General features: G+C 38.3%; 1 protein-coding gene across 3 annotated transcripts in view; it reads left to right on the top strand.

Annotated features, from left to right (window-relative positions):
* FLRT2 (fibronectin leucine rich transmembrane protein 2) overlaps nt 1–14,994 on the top strand; it is a 105,788-nt gene extending 90,794 nt beyond the window's left edge. For 2 of the 3 annotated variants that reach the window (XM_012518602.4, XM_004476007.5), the window contains exon 2: nt 2,641–9,422. In XM_012518602.4, coding sequence (XP_012374056.1) covers nt 2,990–4,972 — 1,983 coding nt within the window. In that variant the 5' untranslated portion in view covers nt 2,641–2,989 and the 3' untranslated portion in view covers nt 4,973–9,422. Of the gene's footprint in view, nt 1–2,640 lie in introns of all 3 variants that reach the window. The other variant, XM_012518603.4, reaches the window with a different exon arrangement.
* Nucleotides 14,995–15,493: the final 499 nt, after the last annotated feature.

Raw genomic sequence — 15,493 nt, 5'->3', positions numbered from 1 at the left:
GTAGAGGACAGATCCTATTCAGTGGCAAAACATATTTAGAAGTTGTTTGTTTTTTTGTTTTACGTAATGGTTGTTCTTTAATCAAGTATCACATCCATCTGCTTTTTGGCTGGAAGAAGAATTTTTCCCTGAAGTTTTGAACAATAGAAAATGAATTTTACCATTCCTGAGTATCAGAGGCATTTTTAAATAGCTTACTTAATTTTGTAAATTGTAGAACAAATTCACAATGTCCTTGACACTTAAATAACATTTACAGTGTTTTTGGCTTTTTTCAAAATTAGGTTTCTAAAGATAGCTAAGGGAACAATTTCGAATATTTCCTCTGTGCGTTTAGATGTAAGTTATTTCAATTTCTGTGTTTTGGTGAGAATTAAGAGACTCACAGCTTGCCGTGTCCTGTCATGTTAGCTTGTTTTGTAGGGGAATCAAATCTGGCACCTTTCAATTAACTTATTTACCTCTCCAATCTAAAAAGAGATGCAACACATTCTGGAGCAAGAAGGCATGATTGCTATATGTGGATTGCTTTTACTACCCTGCCCACGTGTTCTATCATTTCATAATTTGCTAGAAGTCCTGTAAGAAGAGGAAAACACTCACAGATGGGAGGAAGCTAGGGTTGTTGAAAAATCATTCATTCCCAGTCACAAGCTTGGCAACCCTTAAAGATATCACATAGTACATTTCATCTGACCTTGAAGTCCCAAAAGAGGGGATAAGTGGAGATGTGTTGTAGGCTAGAGTTGGGTAATTCTACTTGGGAACTCTAGTGAAAGTTGTTTTGGAGGAAGACAGGAGGATGGGAGACAAGCTGGGGGGAAGATGACAAGAGAAGCCTGTTGTATATTATGTTCCTCGTGATAATGCCAAATCTAAAGGATAGATTCATTTTGCAGTTGCTTATTTATAACTGTAAAGAGTTTCACATTATTCCTTGGCATTTTATTAGTTGTTCAGTCACTATTACCATCTTGAAATCAGGTGATGACCAGTAGGATTTGGAGATGATCAGCATTGTAGGATGCAGTGACTTCTGGATATGCAAATTGATGCTTAAGAGAAGATGCTGATTGGGATATAAAATTCAAAGTAAGAGTATTGATAGTCCAGAGGTGACAATATGGTGTTCTTTTGAAGAGTCTTCAGTCTGTCATTTCTTGAGTATCTTTTCTTTTTTTTTTTTTTAATTTAATTTAATTTTTTTCTCTTTATTTTTTCAAATGTTACATTAAAAAAATATAAGAGGTCCCCATATACCCCCCACCCCCCTCACCCCACTCCTCTCACATGAACAACCTCTTTCATCATCGTGGCATATTCATTGCATTTGGTGAATACATTTTGGAGCACTGCTGCACCACATGGATAGTGGTTTACATTGTAGTTTACACTCTTCCCCAGTCCACCCAGTGGGCCATGGCAGGACATACAGTGTCCAGCATCTGTCCCTGCAGTACCACCCAGGACAACTCCAAGTCCTGGAAAAATGCCGCCATATCATATCTCTTCTTCCCTCTCCCTACCCAGCTACTGTGGCCACTTTCTCCACATCAATGCTACAGTTTCTTCCATTACTAATCACAATAGTTCCAGAATAGAATATCAGTAAGTCCACTCTAATCCATACTCTATTTCTCCTTCCTGTGGATCCTGGGATGGTTATGTCCACTCCACCTTTATATCAAGAGGGGGCTTAGATTCCACATGGATGATGGATGCAATTCTCCTGCTTGCAGTTGCAGGCACTTTTGGCTCCCTGGTGTTGTGGTTGACCTTCTTCACCTCCCTGTTAGCTGGCCAGGTTAAGTCCAATAATCCAGAGGATAGGAGTTGCAAGTCTGCTGAGGCTCAGGGCTTGGCTGTCACATGGATAGTCCAGAGATTCAGGTCTCCTGAGTATACTCCAACCCCAGCACTAACCACAGGTCCAGTAAAAGTGACAGAAGAGGCATGTGTAGAAAGGTCACATCTGAGTTCAACTCCACCATGCTCATGAACGCAAACTCCAAAGTAAGGCCAACTGACATGGCACTGGACTCCAGAGCCATCTGCCATAACCATAGAACCTGTGGTTCTCTGTAGCCCTTAAGAGAACTAGTACCTGGGGTTGTATCTACTTTGGCTGTCTCTGGGACCCTGCTGAGGTGTGTGTAAGCATTACCCCCCTGATGACCTCCCAACTCTTTTTTGGAGACTCAAAGCCATATAAACTCTTTTGTCCTTTCCATTTCCCCCTTTTATTCAAGATCAAAAAGCATTTTTTTAACACCTGGTATTACATGTAGGCTGTGCTGGTCTAAGTTGACCCTTTTATTCAAGGTCTTTTTCTAGTTACATCATTAGCTGGTACTTGGTAGTAATCCCTCGGTGCCAGGGAGGCTCATCCCTGGGAGTCTTGTCCCATGCTGGGGGGAAGGTTATGCATTTACATGCTGAGTTTGGCTTAGAGTATGGTCACATTTGAGCAACATGGAGGCTCTCTTGAGTATCTTTTCAAGAAAATTATTCTTATTTAAATTATCACAATGCCAACCCCTGACTCTTAATCATTTTGTCCTAATCATGTTGTTTTTGAAAAGATCAGCACATCTTACATTACTATCCACAACTGACTCTTTTCTTTCTTTCCTTCAACAGATTGTTAATTGAACTAAACCAAGAAGTTCACAAGCTGATCAAAGTTGATTTGCTTTACAAGAGAAGGGAGTTCTGCCTGCCCAGTTAGGCCTATTGATCACTGATAACTTGGAATCACCTGTTGACTGTGTGGAAAATTCTTTATATTGAAATTTTTTGCACATGGAGGACAACAGCAAAGAGGGCAGCACAGGCTGACAAGACCAGAGACAACGTGAAGATTACTTTACTAGATTGTTTCAGGACTTCTCTTGTAGCTGGAGCTCTGGACTTATACAGAACTTGGTCCCCTCATTTTGCTTTTGTTTTTTTCCCCTGCCACGTTGTATTTTATTTCTTTACTTCAGAAATGGGCCTACAGACCACAAGGTGGCCCACCCATGGGGCTTTTTTCCTGAAATCTTGGCTTATCATTTCCCTGGGGCTCTATTCACAGGTGTCAAAACTCCTGGCATGCCCTAATGTGTGCCGCTGTGACAGGAACTTTGTCTACTGTAACGAGCGAAGCTTGACCTCAGTGCCTCTTGGGATCCCGGAGGGTGTAACCGTACTCTACCTCCACAACAACCAAATTAATAATGCTGGATTTCCTGCAGAACTTCACAACGTACAGTCGGTGCACACAGTCTACCTGTATGGCAACCAACTGGATGAATTTCCCATGAACCTTCCCAAGAATGTCAGAGTTCTCCATTTGCAGGAAAACAATATTCAGACCATTTCTCGGGCTGCCCTTGCCCAACTCTTGAAGCTAGAAGAACTACACTTGGATGACAACTCAATATCCACAGTAGGAGTGGAAGATGGGGCCTTCCGGGAGGCAATCAGCCTCAAATTGTTGTTTTTGTCCAAAAATCACCTTAGCAGTGTGCCTGTTGGCCTTCCCATGGACCTGCAAGAGCTGAGAGTGGATGAGAATCGCATCGCTGTCATATCAGACATGGCCTTTCAGAATCTCACCAGCTTGGAGCGTCTGATTGTGGATGGGAATCTCCTGACCAACAAGGGCATCACTGAGGGCACCTTCAGTCATCTCACCAAGCTCAAGGAATTTTCCATTGTGCGAAATTCACTCTCTCGCCCCCCTCCTGACCTTCCAGGTACGCATCTGATCAGGCTCTATTTGCAGGACAACCAGATAAACCACATACCTTTGACAGCCTTCTCAAATCTGCGCAAGCTGGAAAGGCTTGATATATCCAACAACCAACTGCGAATGTTGACTCAAGGGGTCTTTGATAACCTCTCCAACCTGAAGCAGCTCACTGCTCGGAATAATCCTTGGTTTTGTGACTGCAGTATTAAGTGGGTCACGGAATGGCTCAAATACATCCCTTCATCTCTCAACGTGAGGGGTTTCATGTGCCAGGGTCCCGAACAAGTCCGGGGGATGGCTGTCAGAGAGTTGAATATGAATCTTTTGTCATGTCCTACCACTACGCCTGGCCTTCCTCTCTTCGCCCCAGCCCCAAGTCCAGTTTCTGCAACAACTCAGATCCCCATGCTCTCAGTTCCAACCCCTAGCAGAAGCTATACGCCTGTAACTCCCACCACACTGAATCTCCCCACTATACCCGACTGGGATGGCAGAGAGAGAGTGACCCCACCTCTTTCCGAACGGATCCAACTCTCTATCCATTTTGTGAATGACACTTCCATTCAAGTCACCTGGCTCTCTCTCTTTACGGTGATGGCATACAAACTCACTTGGGTGAAAATGGGCCACAGTTTAGTAGGGGGCATTGTTCAGGAACGCATAGTGAGTGGTGAGAAGCAGCATCTGAGCCTGGTGAATTTAGAGCCCAAATCCACCTATCGGATTTGTTTAGTGCCTCTGGATGCTTTTAACTACCGAGCCGTAGAAGATACCATTTGTTCTGAGGCCACCACCCTTGCCTCCTATTTGAACAATGGCAGCAACACTGCTTCCAGCCACGAGCAGACCACGTCCCACAGCATGGGTTCCCCTTTTCTGCTGGCTGGCTTGATTGGGGGCGCAGTGATATTTGTGCTCGTGGTCTTGCTCAGCATCTTTTGCTGGCACATGCACAAAAAGGGGCGCTACACCTCCCAGAAGTGGAAATATAACCGGGGCCGGCGGAAAGACGACTATTGCGAGGCAGGCACCAAGAAAGACAACTCCATCTTGGAGATGACAGAAACCAGTTTTCAGATCGTCTCCTTAAATAACGATCAGCTCCTTAAAGGAGATTTCAGACTGCAGCCCATTTACACCCCAAATGGGGGCATTAATTACACAGACTGCCATATCCCCAACAACATGCGATACTGCAACAGTAGTGTGTCAGACCTGGAACACTGCCCGACGTGACAGCCAGAGCTCCAGCATTGGAAAGGCAGACAGTGACACTCTTGAGAACACACATGTGTGTGCACATAAAGACACGCAAATTACATTTGATAAATGTTACGCAGATGCAGTTGTGCATTTGAATACTCTGTAATTTATACGGTGTACTATATAATGGGATTTAAAAAAAAGTGCTATCTTTTCTATTTCAAGTTAATTACAAACAGTTTTGTAACTCTTTGCTTTTTAAATCTTAAAAAAAAAAACAAAAATGTAGTTGCTGAAGTACTGTACAGGGTTGTACACAGAGAACCCAACACTAAGGCAAAAGATGGAGTGATTCTTCCTTATGATGCACATTAACTGTCAAAGCCGTCAGATTAAATTCCTTTCCTAAAGACGGTGGTCAGATAAAAAGGCAGATTAAAATGGATTCATGGGGTAGAATAAGTAATATAAGTAAAGCAAGAAATGGCCTAGATATCTTCATGCTACATCTATGCCTGCTCTAGGAGGATAGGAAAAAAATTCCCAAATATAAGAAAAGTGATAGTACCCTGACTTGACCCAGTGCAGGAAATACAGAAAGTATCACAAGGCAAACAGTTCCTATAAATAAATTAACCCAATTTGGAAGAATCAAGAAGATGAGATGTGATTTTAAAAGACCTTTAAACCTGGAGGTTGCTTTTCTGGTTGGGAACTTAAAAATCACTCCTTATGCTTCCCTGTCCCTGTGTGGTAACAGAGTTAGAAACTTGCGTCTGATTTTCATCATACGCAGGAACAGATATGATGTCCTAGTAAGAAAAATCCCTTTAAAAGTGTTACTATTCAACTCATATGTCAGGTTGAATCTAATTCAACAGAGCTATATTCTAGAATACTTTTTTAGAAGAGGCTAATAAAATAATGGGAAGAATTATATTGAATGGAATTATTTTTGATAATGAAAATTATTTGGGTAGATTCATTTGCTATGTCAATATGATATTTAGACCAATAAGCAATCAGTATTTGGAATTTGCTAAAAACAACTTGCTATTTAAAACATATTGATATCATTTAGACCAGGCCAGCTAAACAGTGGTTTGTCATACGATATCAGGTGATTCTGTTAGTATCATGTTGAAATAGCTTGAATTAATACCTTTGTATCTCTTTCAAATTCTTGTCTTCCAATCATACAGCATTTTCCATCATTAGTTGTCTATGCTATATATGTTTTTTGCTCTCCTGTTCAATATTTCAAAGAAAATTATGGATTTTGGTTTTACTGAATACCCATATGCACTTATACATTTTGAATTTCATACTAATTTTCACTGCTAATAATAATTCTGTAAGGACACATCAAACCTGGCTGAAATAATGCATTTTTTAAAGCAATACTGAGTTTCCACCTTGAACTGACATTGCTCTAGTTCCTCTTTTGAAAATCCGTTTGTTTCTTTTTAATCTTGGATGTTCCTCATGCTTGGGAATTGTGAAGGGATAGCTGATCTTATATTAATAGGACAACAGGTGAAAAATGGACACGCCTGAGAGTGAAGGCTTTGTTTCCCTGATCTTGGCAGGACAGAGCTGGGCATAGAGTAGAGGTTACAGAGAAGAGAGGAATATTCATGCTTAATTCTAGAAATTTCTGAAGCAACATCCATTTTAAGAAAACGTGTATAATTTACTCCTTTTCATCCCTTAGATGTAGAAGGGCTATAGATCATATGCATTATCTACAAGATGCATCCTTGAATACTTTTTTTTAAAACCAAATTTAGACATTTCATTCTGCGCTGCATATTTTCTTTTCTTCTGGCTGTTATTTTACGTACCTATGAATTAAATGTCACAGTCTTCTTGCTTTCTCTCTATCCCCTCATTTTTTTATAAACAAAATAAAACTGTGATGTGTCTTCTTTTTAAGAGTATAGGTATAAAATGCTATGCAAGTTTTTCTTTATAGTAAGAGCTTTATTTTCCTTAATAATGTACCACCCCCAACGTATATGTTTTACTCCCCTTATCCTTCATGATCAGCAGAAAATATAACTGATGCTGTAATGTTGTAGACACAAGAATTGAAACTGTGCAGTCAGTCAAGCTGAAATTAGTCACGACTTAATTTCAATTAATTCTAAAGTAACTCTAGTTTCTATTTTAGTCTATTAGCTAGAGGGTTTTGGCTGCTGCTTTTTAAAAGCACGGTCCACACAGTGAAGGGATGAGACAATCTGTGAAGGTGATCAGTGTAAAAAAGTAAGTGATCCAACATTCAGAACGACATGGGGTTTTGTGTATTTAGCTGGATAATTTCCTTCCACTGTCCTCTTCCCCTTGACTGCATAGATAAAACTACATGATCAAAGGATGGTACTTTGACTTTTGAGAGCTTTTTTTTCATTTCCCACAAAAAAATTGTTCTCATTTATTTGTTTTGTGTATTTAACCCCCAGTGGGATTTTTGGCTGCTAAAACTTTTGCTTTGGGCCAAGAAGACCAAGGACAGATAGTTTCCTTTAATGTCTTGCAGGGTTCATTGACATATTTGGAGCTTAAGTGATGCAATGGAAACCTAGTCATGTGAAATGGTTAAAATGATCTGCAAGGGTTCCTTTGCTAGACAGTGTTCCCAAAGAGATCTGCTCTGGTTACAGCCTTTATCTTGTGCACAACATGACACAGACACTGCTCAAATTAACATCAGTCTCCCCCATTATATTAACATACCTGGACTCTCACCTACACCAGGATAGAAAGCACATTATGGAATCTGTAATGTCTTATACGTGACTCATGAAGGCTGCTGTCAGACCATCAGTGGGGAATTGGTCTTTGGCATTTTTAGTTGAGGTGATGGGTTTGTTGACACGTCTGCACTGTGTGTGGGCTTCTCTTGCTATCATTATTAGGCAAGTTTGAGGTAATCTGTTAAGTCAAGGTTGAACTGCAGGCTGACACCATGGAATAAAGCCATAGTCACTGGCTTATAGAGAGCTTCATGCTGTCTGAACAGGTGAAGTGATTTCAAACAGTATTCCTTCACTTTTAGAGCTAGACAACTATCGCTGCACTGAGGAAATTGGAAAAGACATAACCATGATCAGAAAGATATTAATAACAGTTGTTATTCATACTCAGGGTTATTGTTATTGCCTGTCTGTGTGGGGAGATACATTTGATCATGGAGAGACCCTGGGTTCCCTCCAAACACTGTCAGATGCGTTAACAGCTCATTACACAGGACAATCACAGGCAGACACAAGGACTGTGTTCCCCTGCCTATTTTCCTGACATTTATGATGATAGCTCTACCAGTGGAAAACATTCTCCCAAAAACAATGCAATTTATAATTACCTGGATGTTTGCTGAAAATATGTTTGATCTTTTCCCCGAGGTTAAAAATAAAAAGTGTAATGTGACCGGTCTGGTCAAACGTATTAATGAAGAAACTAACATACAGGCTCATTTCCTACTGGGGCAGGTAGATCATAACAGTCTTGGTTATTTCACAGGAGTTAGAATGTCCTTCCCCATTGAGGAGGGCAACCTTTTCATGGTGGGAGAGCCAACATCCATTAAAACACAAGGCAATGTTGTTGCAATCCACAGGAAACACCTGATTCACTTAATCAGCCAGCCTGGGGGGCAGTGTCCATTGCAGCTTTTGACAGTGAAGTGGTTAATTTTCATGAAATTCTTTGTTTATAACATTTATTCTCTAACATATTACAAGGAGGAATTATAGTTTTGCTTTAGAACATGACAACAGTTTTATTCACAACTAACCTTTCCAGCTACATAGGAAAGCAAAGCAGGTTTAAGTGTCCAAAAGGAGAAAAAAATGATCCGTACACAAAGCAAAAACTACTAAGTCTTATGCTTGATGCTTTTATTTCTTAAGTCAAAACACTAATGTTAGAAACCTGTAGCTATACATCCCTACCTAATTTCTTTGGCAGGGTAGAAAGATCATTGCTGACTACAAGGGATGCTTGTTAGTGATTTTGGGGTTCACATTTAATATTGCCACTAAATCAGATTTTTTTGTCGATTGTTTTTTCTTTTTTTTTTTCCTTAACAGTTCACCCTCCAGAAGGGGAACAAAAAGACAATTGCAGCAGGCCTTTTTTAAAACTAGTATCACACACACAAATGGGCATTTGGAAAGGTATCTGTGGTGTGTAAGATGTATAGCCATTTTGAGGCAAGGTGAAGGCATCAGCACTCTGTCACTGTGTCCCTCCCAAAGGCCCAGTGTATATTCACTGAAAGTTAATCCTGATGTCTTGTCATTGTTTGAACCATGATGATTTGCTTCTGCCTTGCATTTAGTGTTTTTCCTCCTAAAAGGGACTGCAAGGGGCTGGAAGATTCTGCGTCACACATCCTCCGAAAACTACCATGTCACAACTTTCTCCGCTATACCGTACCTTGCTGATATATTAAGTAAAGGCTTATTTTAAAAGAAAACTACATTGTGTTTATCTGAGTAAGTTCATCGGGATACAGTTTGTGTTCTTAATACAAAGGACAAAGGAAGGATACAATGAATCAGGAAGATGGCATGAGTGAAGGAGGTAGTAAGATTTTCATTTTCTTCTACCATGAAGACATCTGTTAAGTCCACTTGACACTTTTTGTATGTAGGGCTCATCTGCAGTCATCATGTTCTTTGCCATTTCCTGACTAACTTGCATGTCCTCCTATAAGTATCTTTTAAATATGCACATATACACAGAGCAAAGTTTTGGATTTAGGAAAACTATGTTGTTTGGATAATGGACAAATACCAATGTAGTTATCCAATCACAATTGTCTTTTCCCCATTTCAAAATATACACTTTTGACTTTAAATATCAAATTTCCTTAAGCATTCTTTTGATATTTTTCTACTTCAGAATTGTTTATACCTAATCCATTCATAGTTTCAAGGGTCCTAATTTCTACTCATGAAAATGTTCCTGTTCATATGCTAAAGTTTGACTCTGGATTAGTCACAGATGATTTCCTTTTTATCTGTATTTTTTGACAGTTTGTAATGACTGCTTTTATTCCTGTGTATGTAGCATACTTTGTGGGAGTTTTTGTTATTGTTGTTGTTTTGTTTGTTTGTTTTGTTTTGATACCTTAACATTTTTTTATGAAAACTAAACTTTAATTTTTTTTTTCCAAGATACTTAGATTACATAAATGTTACATAAAAAATGTAGGGCATTCCCATATGCTCCATTCCCTACCCCTCCCACACTTTCCCACATTAACAACATCCTTCATTAGTGTGGTACATTTGTTATAATGGGTGACCACGTAAGTGTGGATTATAGTTTCCATTATAGTTTGAACTCTCTCCTGCCCCATGTTGTAAATTATGACAAGATATATAATGGCCTGTGTCTGTCATTGCAACATCATTCAGGACAATTCCAATGTCCTGAAAATGCTTCCAATATTACTCCTATTTTTCCCTTTCCGTCCCCTCAGAACCTCCATTGGCCACTGCCTCCACATCATTGATAAAAGTCCTTCCATTGCTAGAATGACAATAAGTCTACAGTAGAACCTCTTTCTTTAACCTTCTTGGTCACTTCACCAGTAATGCAGTCAACAAAGATTAAATCAGGAAACAAAATTATGACATTTCAGTTTAAATACTATTGATTATTTTTAGAATCTGCTGGAAAATTAACCATGAAATGTAGGAGTAACAGGTGATTCATATTACATTTGGGGATTTTATGGAAAATAATGTCCATGCTATTCTTGGTTCCTTTTGCCAAGAGTTACAAACCTTGCCCTTTGGAGATCAGACTCTTTGTCAAGGATTATCATTCATTTAAAATGATTTATTAAGCCCCTTCTATATTTCAAGCATTGGGCTAAGTTCAGAGACCTCACAGAAGACTAAAATGGAGTCTTAGTCAATTCAAGGATATCCTCTATCCCACTAGGTCCCTAAATAAATATTCATCCAGTGCATTTACTCTTCATTTATTTTCTACAGAGTAACATGTTAGAATCTACTGGGGAGTCAGAGCAAAATAAGACTCTGCTGTTAAGGAGCTCATAAATTGTACACTAAACTTTTTCCCATATATTCCATTGTCCCAGAGCCCATGCAATAATTTTATATAGTTTAGTTACACTAAGCAGGTTATCTAAGGTCACTAAAGAGAAATTACTTACCTGTTGGTAAGGTTGATGCATCCACCTTATAATATTGGATCATCTTGGATTTTAATAGATTATATTAAGTGTTACTGCATTAGTAAAATCAGTACTCAATTTGACTTAAATTTTCAAATGTATTCCAAGTAAGTGAAAGTTTGAGAATTGTATTTGGTAATTACACATATGACCTCTTAAATCTCCACTGAGCAACAGAATGGAAATCAGTCTCAAACATGAATAATGGCACTTAACATTTATTGAGCATTGATCTATTTGTAAGGCCCTGTTCAAAATGCTTTGATATGCATAATATCATTTTGTCTTTGAAATAATCCTATAAGGTACATTCTCTCTTTTTTTCCCTTCAGATTTTAAAACTCAGCCTCAAGAGAAGTTAAATAAGTGATTAGTCCATGATCCCCAAAATATGAAAATGGCAGAGTCAGAATTTAACTCTAAGGGCCCTTATCTGTTCTGTCTCTTAATAAATCAACTAGCCTTAAGCCTGACCAGCCTTCAGGACAAATTCTTAGTCAATGTTTAGTGTCTTTTGATGATGAAGACACTGTAATCTCTCCCAATAGATGCATATTTTAATTGCTCTTTGTTATAAGTCAAATGAACATTTTAAAAACCTCAAAATATGTATATATTTTAAAAAATCCTTTGGTCATCCATTCTTATTTTCTATAAAAATTCTGTTTTTGTGATTATCTGATGACTGTATATTAAGCTGATTTGAAAGATTTAGATGGAATCAGGATGTGTTTACACCCACAGGGTGAGCTGACAGACTATTTAAAGGACTTAAGTCAGGTTATTTTTAGTTTTGCATTTGTTTCATACTTGAGAAGTTGCTATAAGTATTTTATAGAGCCCATGAAGATGCATACATGTCAAAATCTACGAGGGCATTAGCAAACTGGCTTTTGAGTTTATAACCTCCGTTTTGGGGGGTGTAAGTAAAGAATGCATGCCTTTAAGTGATACTAAACAAGCTTTTTTTCATGAAGTGTACTCAAAGTTAAAGAATTTTTAACGATATACCTCAAACCAGATGCCATTTTAGCACATACAGCAACTGATCATCCCGATTGTCAGTTTTCTTCCTATGAAGTCTAAACTAGATGAAAATTTCAGTATACTCTCAGGAGGATACTAATCATTTCAATGACGTAAGAAACTTCAATATTGGGTCAATCTTTTTCTAAACCTGCTGGCCTAGAGAGTCTGCCAAGCTCCCTAGATGTAGGGCCTTTGTTGGTTTTGTTTTGTTTTCATTCAGCAAATATTTATTGAGGCCTGGTACATTTTGGAGCTGAATAAAACTTTTCCAGGAGAATTAAACTTTGCATCATCGAAACTTTCCTGGGAGCTGCTGGTGTCCAACACCTGGCCTTGGCTCTTCCTGCCTCTTTGTCCCTTTCTTTGAGGGTTTTACTACCCACCCCTACATTTAAATCATCAACCAGCTATCTTGACAGTTCCAGCACCTATGTGCTTCCTCAAATCTGTTTATTCATCCTATTACCATGACCCTGATAGAGTTCAGATATTTCTTCTCATGTTTTCTCACGTTAGTCTCTCCTACACAGAACCAGAGGATAATCCATTAAGAATTTCTGATAATGACACTTACTTGCTTTCCAGTAACTCTGTTACCATTACTTACAAGATAGAATTCAAACTCCTTGTGTTACTTATACATGGGACCAAATGTTGCTGGCATTGCTTACCGATATTGCCTCCTCATTCATTATCTGTGATCAGACATAAGTTTTTAAAAAACAACAAACTTGCCTTCTTTCTCCCAGAGATGTCAGGATCCTTCATCCTGCTATACTCTTACCCAAGGTATTTCACCATAGGAAAGTTCCCTGTCACCTTAGTATGGTAAGGTGTTCGTCATCCTTCAAGATGCAACTCAAATGCCTTCATGGAATGCTTCTTGAATTCCAGTTGCCAATTATTTGCAATTAATTAGTAGAACTTGAAAATACTTTTATTTATAGTGCTGTACATCACAATTTTTCATGGGTCTGTTTCATGCTTATACTCTGGGTCCCCTGAAGACAGAGAACATATTCTATTAATTGTTGAACTTCTTCCCCTGCTGAGTACGGTGCTCAGCCCCTGGCAGATGCTGCACAGAAGACGCTTGTGGAGAAAGTGATTGTACTGCACAGGTCTCTGCAGTTATATCAGGCTCCCTGTGGGATCAAGTCCCACACACAGCAACCACCCTGTCAGTTTCTTTAAGTCAAAGCCTTTAAAAAAAAACCTTAGCAAGAGTTGTAGAATTCTGAATAATGAGACATAAATCTGACTATAAAGCCACAATATGCATTTCACAGGAAGAACATCTTTTTTAAAAATATTTTACAGACAACCTCAAAACTCTGAGGCAGCCTGTAGTAAAGCATATCAGGAGATAGGTTCCACACTTGCCTTGCAACAAAATATCACCATCGTGAAACATCCACAGAGTACTGGTAGACACAAAGTCAAACATTTTGACTCCTTGCTAGTCAAAATGGATTCTTCACTTGGAAAAAGCAGAAGTAGATTATTATGTTTGTTTCTATCATCAGCAATAGCAGAAGGAAAAAGAATTATTCATTCTGTCATATCCTGTATCAAAAACACAGAAATATGGCATAGGTCATTTAAAGATTCAGATTGTATTATCTTGATTATTTCCATGAGAATACAACATCTAGCCTGTAAATGGCATGCTGATAAATTAGGAATTAGTCTACAGTGATAGTTATTAAGGAGTCAGACTTGAAATCAGACTGACTTGTTTAAAAACCTGCCTGTGCCACTAACCTGCCAATTGGCCTGGCAATAACTTAAACTTTACTGTGATCAGTTTCTTTTCTTTTTTAATGGGGCAATAATGTCAACACATATGATGATTGTCAGAATTGAAGGCATGTAGAGCAGCTCACATATTGTCTGGTGCAGAAAAAACACCAAATAAATGACATCAAGCACTACGTTATTTTTTTTTTGTAAACAATTCATAAACACATGGTGACATATTTCCAACTTTATTTGACCAAGTGCAAAAACAAAACTTCCCAAATATTATGATCAGAATTAATTGTAGGGATCATCTACTTAAAGATAATTAGCATACAAAATTTTACATAACTTTATACTCATTATCAGTACAGATCTGAAGGAATTTTACTTTCTTATCTTTTTCTGGATAAGTTGGGGAAGTGAGGTGTTATAGGATAACCCAGAACAGTACAAGATCCTTTGTCTCATGGTGAGTGGGAACATCAAGCAACACTGTTGAGTGGAAAAAGAATAGACTTCTTTGTAATGGTCTAACATCATTTAATTGTGGTTATTGCTGAAAATTAATTCAGGAAAAAGCATTAAATGTGTCCGGAGAATGAGTGCTCAGAAGACATTGGGAAATGAAAACATTTTAAAAATTAAGGGAATAAATTTCTATTTCCAAAATACATCATTTTAAATGACAATTTTATTTCATTCTAGTCTATCAACAACTATGGCATCTATATTCCATCTAGGTTGACAGATTGTAGGTCAGTAGCAACCAAATGGGAGACTATTTTAGAGGCTCTATAATGTAGATGTGATAGTCTGCCAGCTGTTACACAGCTACTCTTTGCAATCAATACTAATCTTAACTTCGTAATCTGATTGTAATTAAGAGGCATGTATCCTTTCAGCTGAGTTGTGTGTTGTTTGTTTTTTTAAAAATTTCTGTACACTTCTGTTTATTTAGTTAAAGTAATCTCACAGCAGCTCACTTACTGGGTCTATATTACCAATATTTTCCTTCTTTCTTTGCTCAATAAAGGTAACAGATCAGATATTTGTATGCTGAAACAAATACCTTCTCTTCTAGTCCTTGACTACATAGTTCAATTGATTCTAGGGAAGTTATTCAGTAGGTATAAATCTATATCAGTGTTCCTATGATCTAGAAACAATTTTTGTTGTGTTTGGGCCAGTGTCTGTTTTGATAGGTTGGCCCATTACTATTTTTATTGTTAAATATTTTTCAAACCAGTCCTTACTAACTGAAATGCAATATGCTCCACTAGGGTTTCTGAGATATGGAGAAACTAAGAATTGAGTTACTTTGTAATGGACCCCACCATATACGATGTTGAGAACAGCAACATCTTTGGGACTACAGTCTACTAGATAGGAAGCTAAATTATTAAAGCAGGATGATTTCCTTTAATTCTGAGTTCAAAGCATTGTAGAGGTGGATGCATATCCCTATTCCAATCCTCACTAGCCTTGTGCTTTGGACCTGTTTAAGCTTCAGCTGCCTCATATATACCCAGGGTACATATACCAATACTCACCTCATAGGGTGATTA

This window comes from Dasypus novemcinctus, chromosome 3 (assembly GCF_030445035.2).
Source record: "Dasypus novemcinctus isolate mDasNov1 chromosome 3, mDasNov1.1.hap2, whole genome shotgun sequence".
In the NCBI taxonomy this organism is placed as follows: domain Eukaryota; kingdom Metazoa; phylum Chordata; class Mammalia; order Cingulata; family Dasypodidae; genus Dasypus; species Dasypus novemcinctus.
The sequence above is the reverse complement of the archived record's forward strand: the minus strand, read 5'-3'. Positions and strand labels throughout refer to the sequence as shown.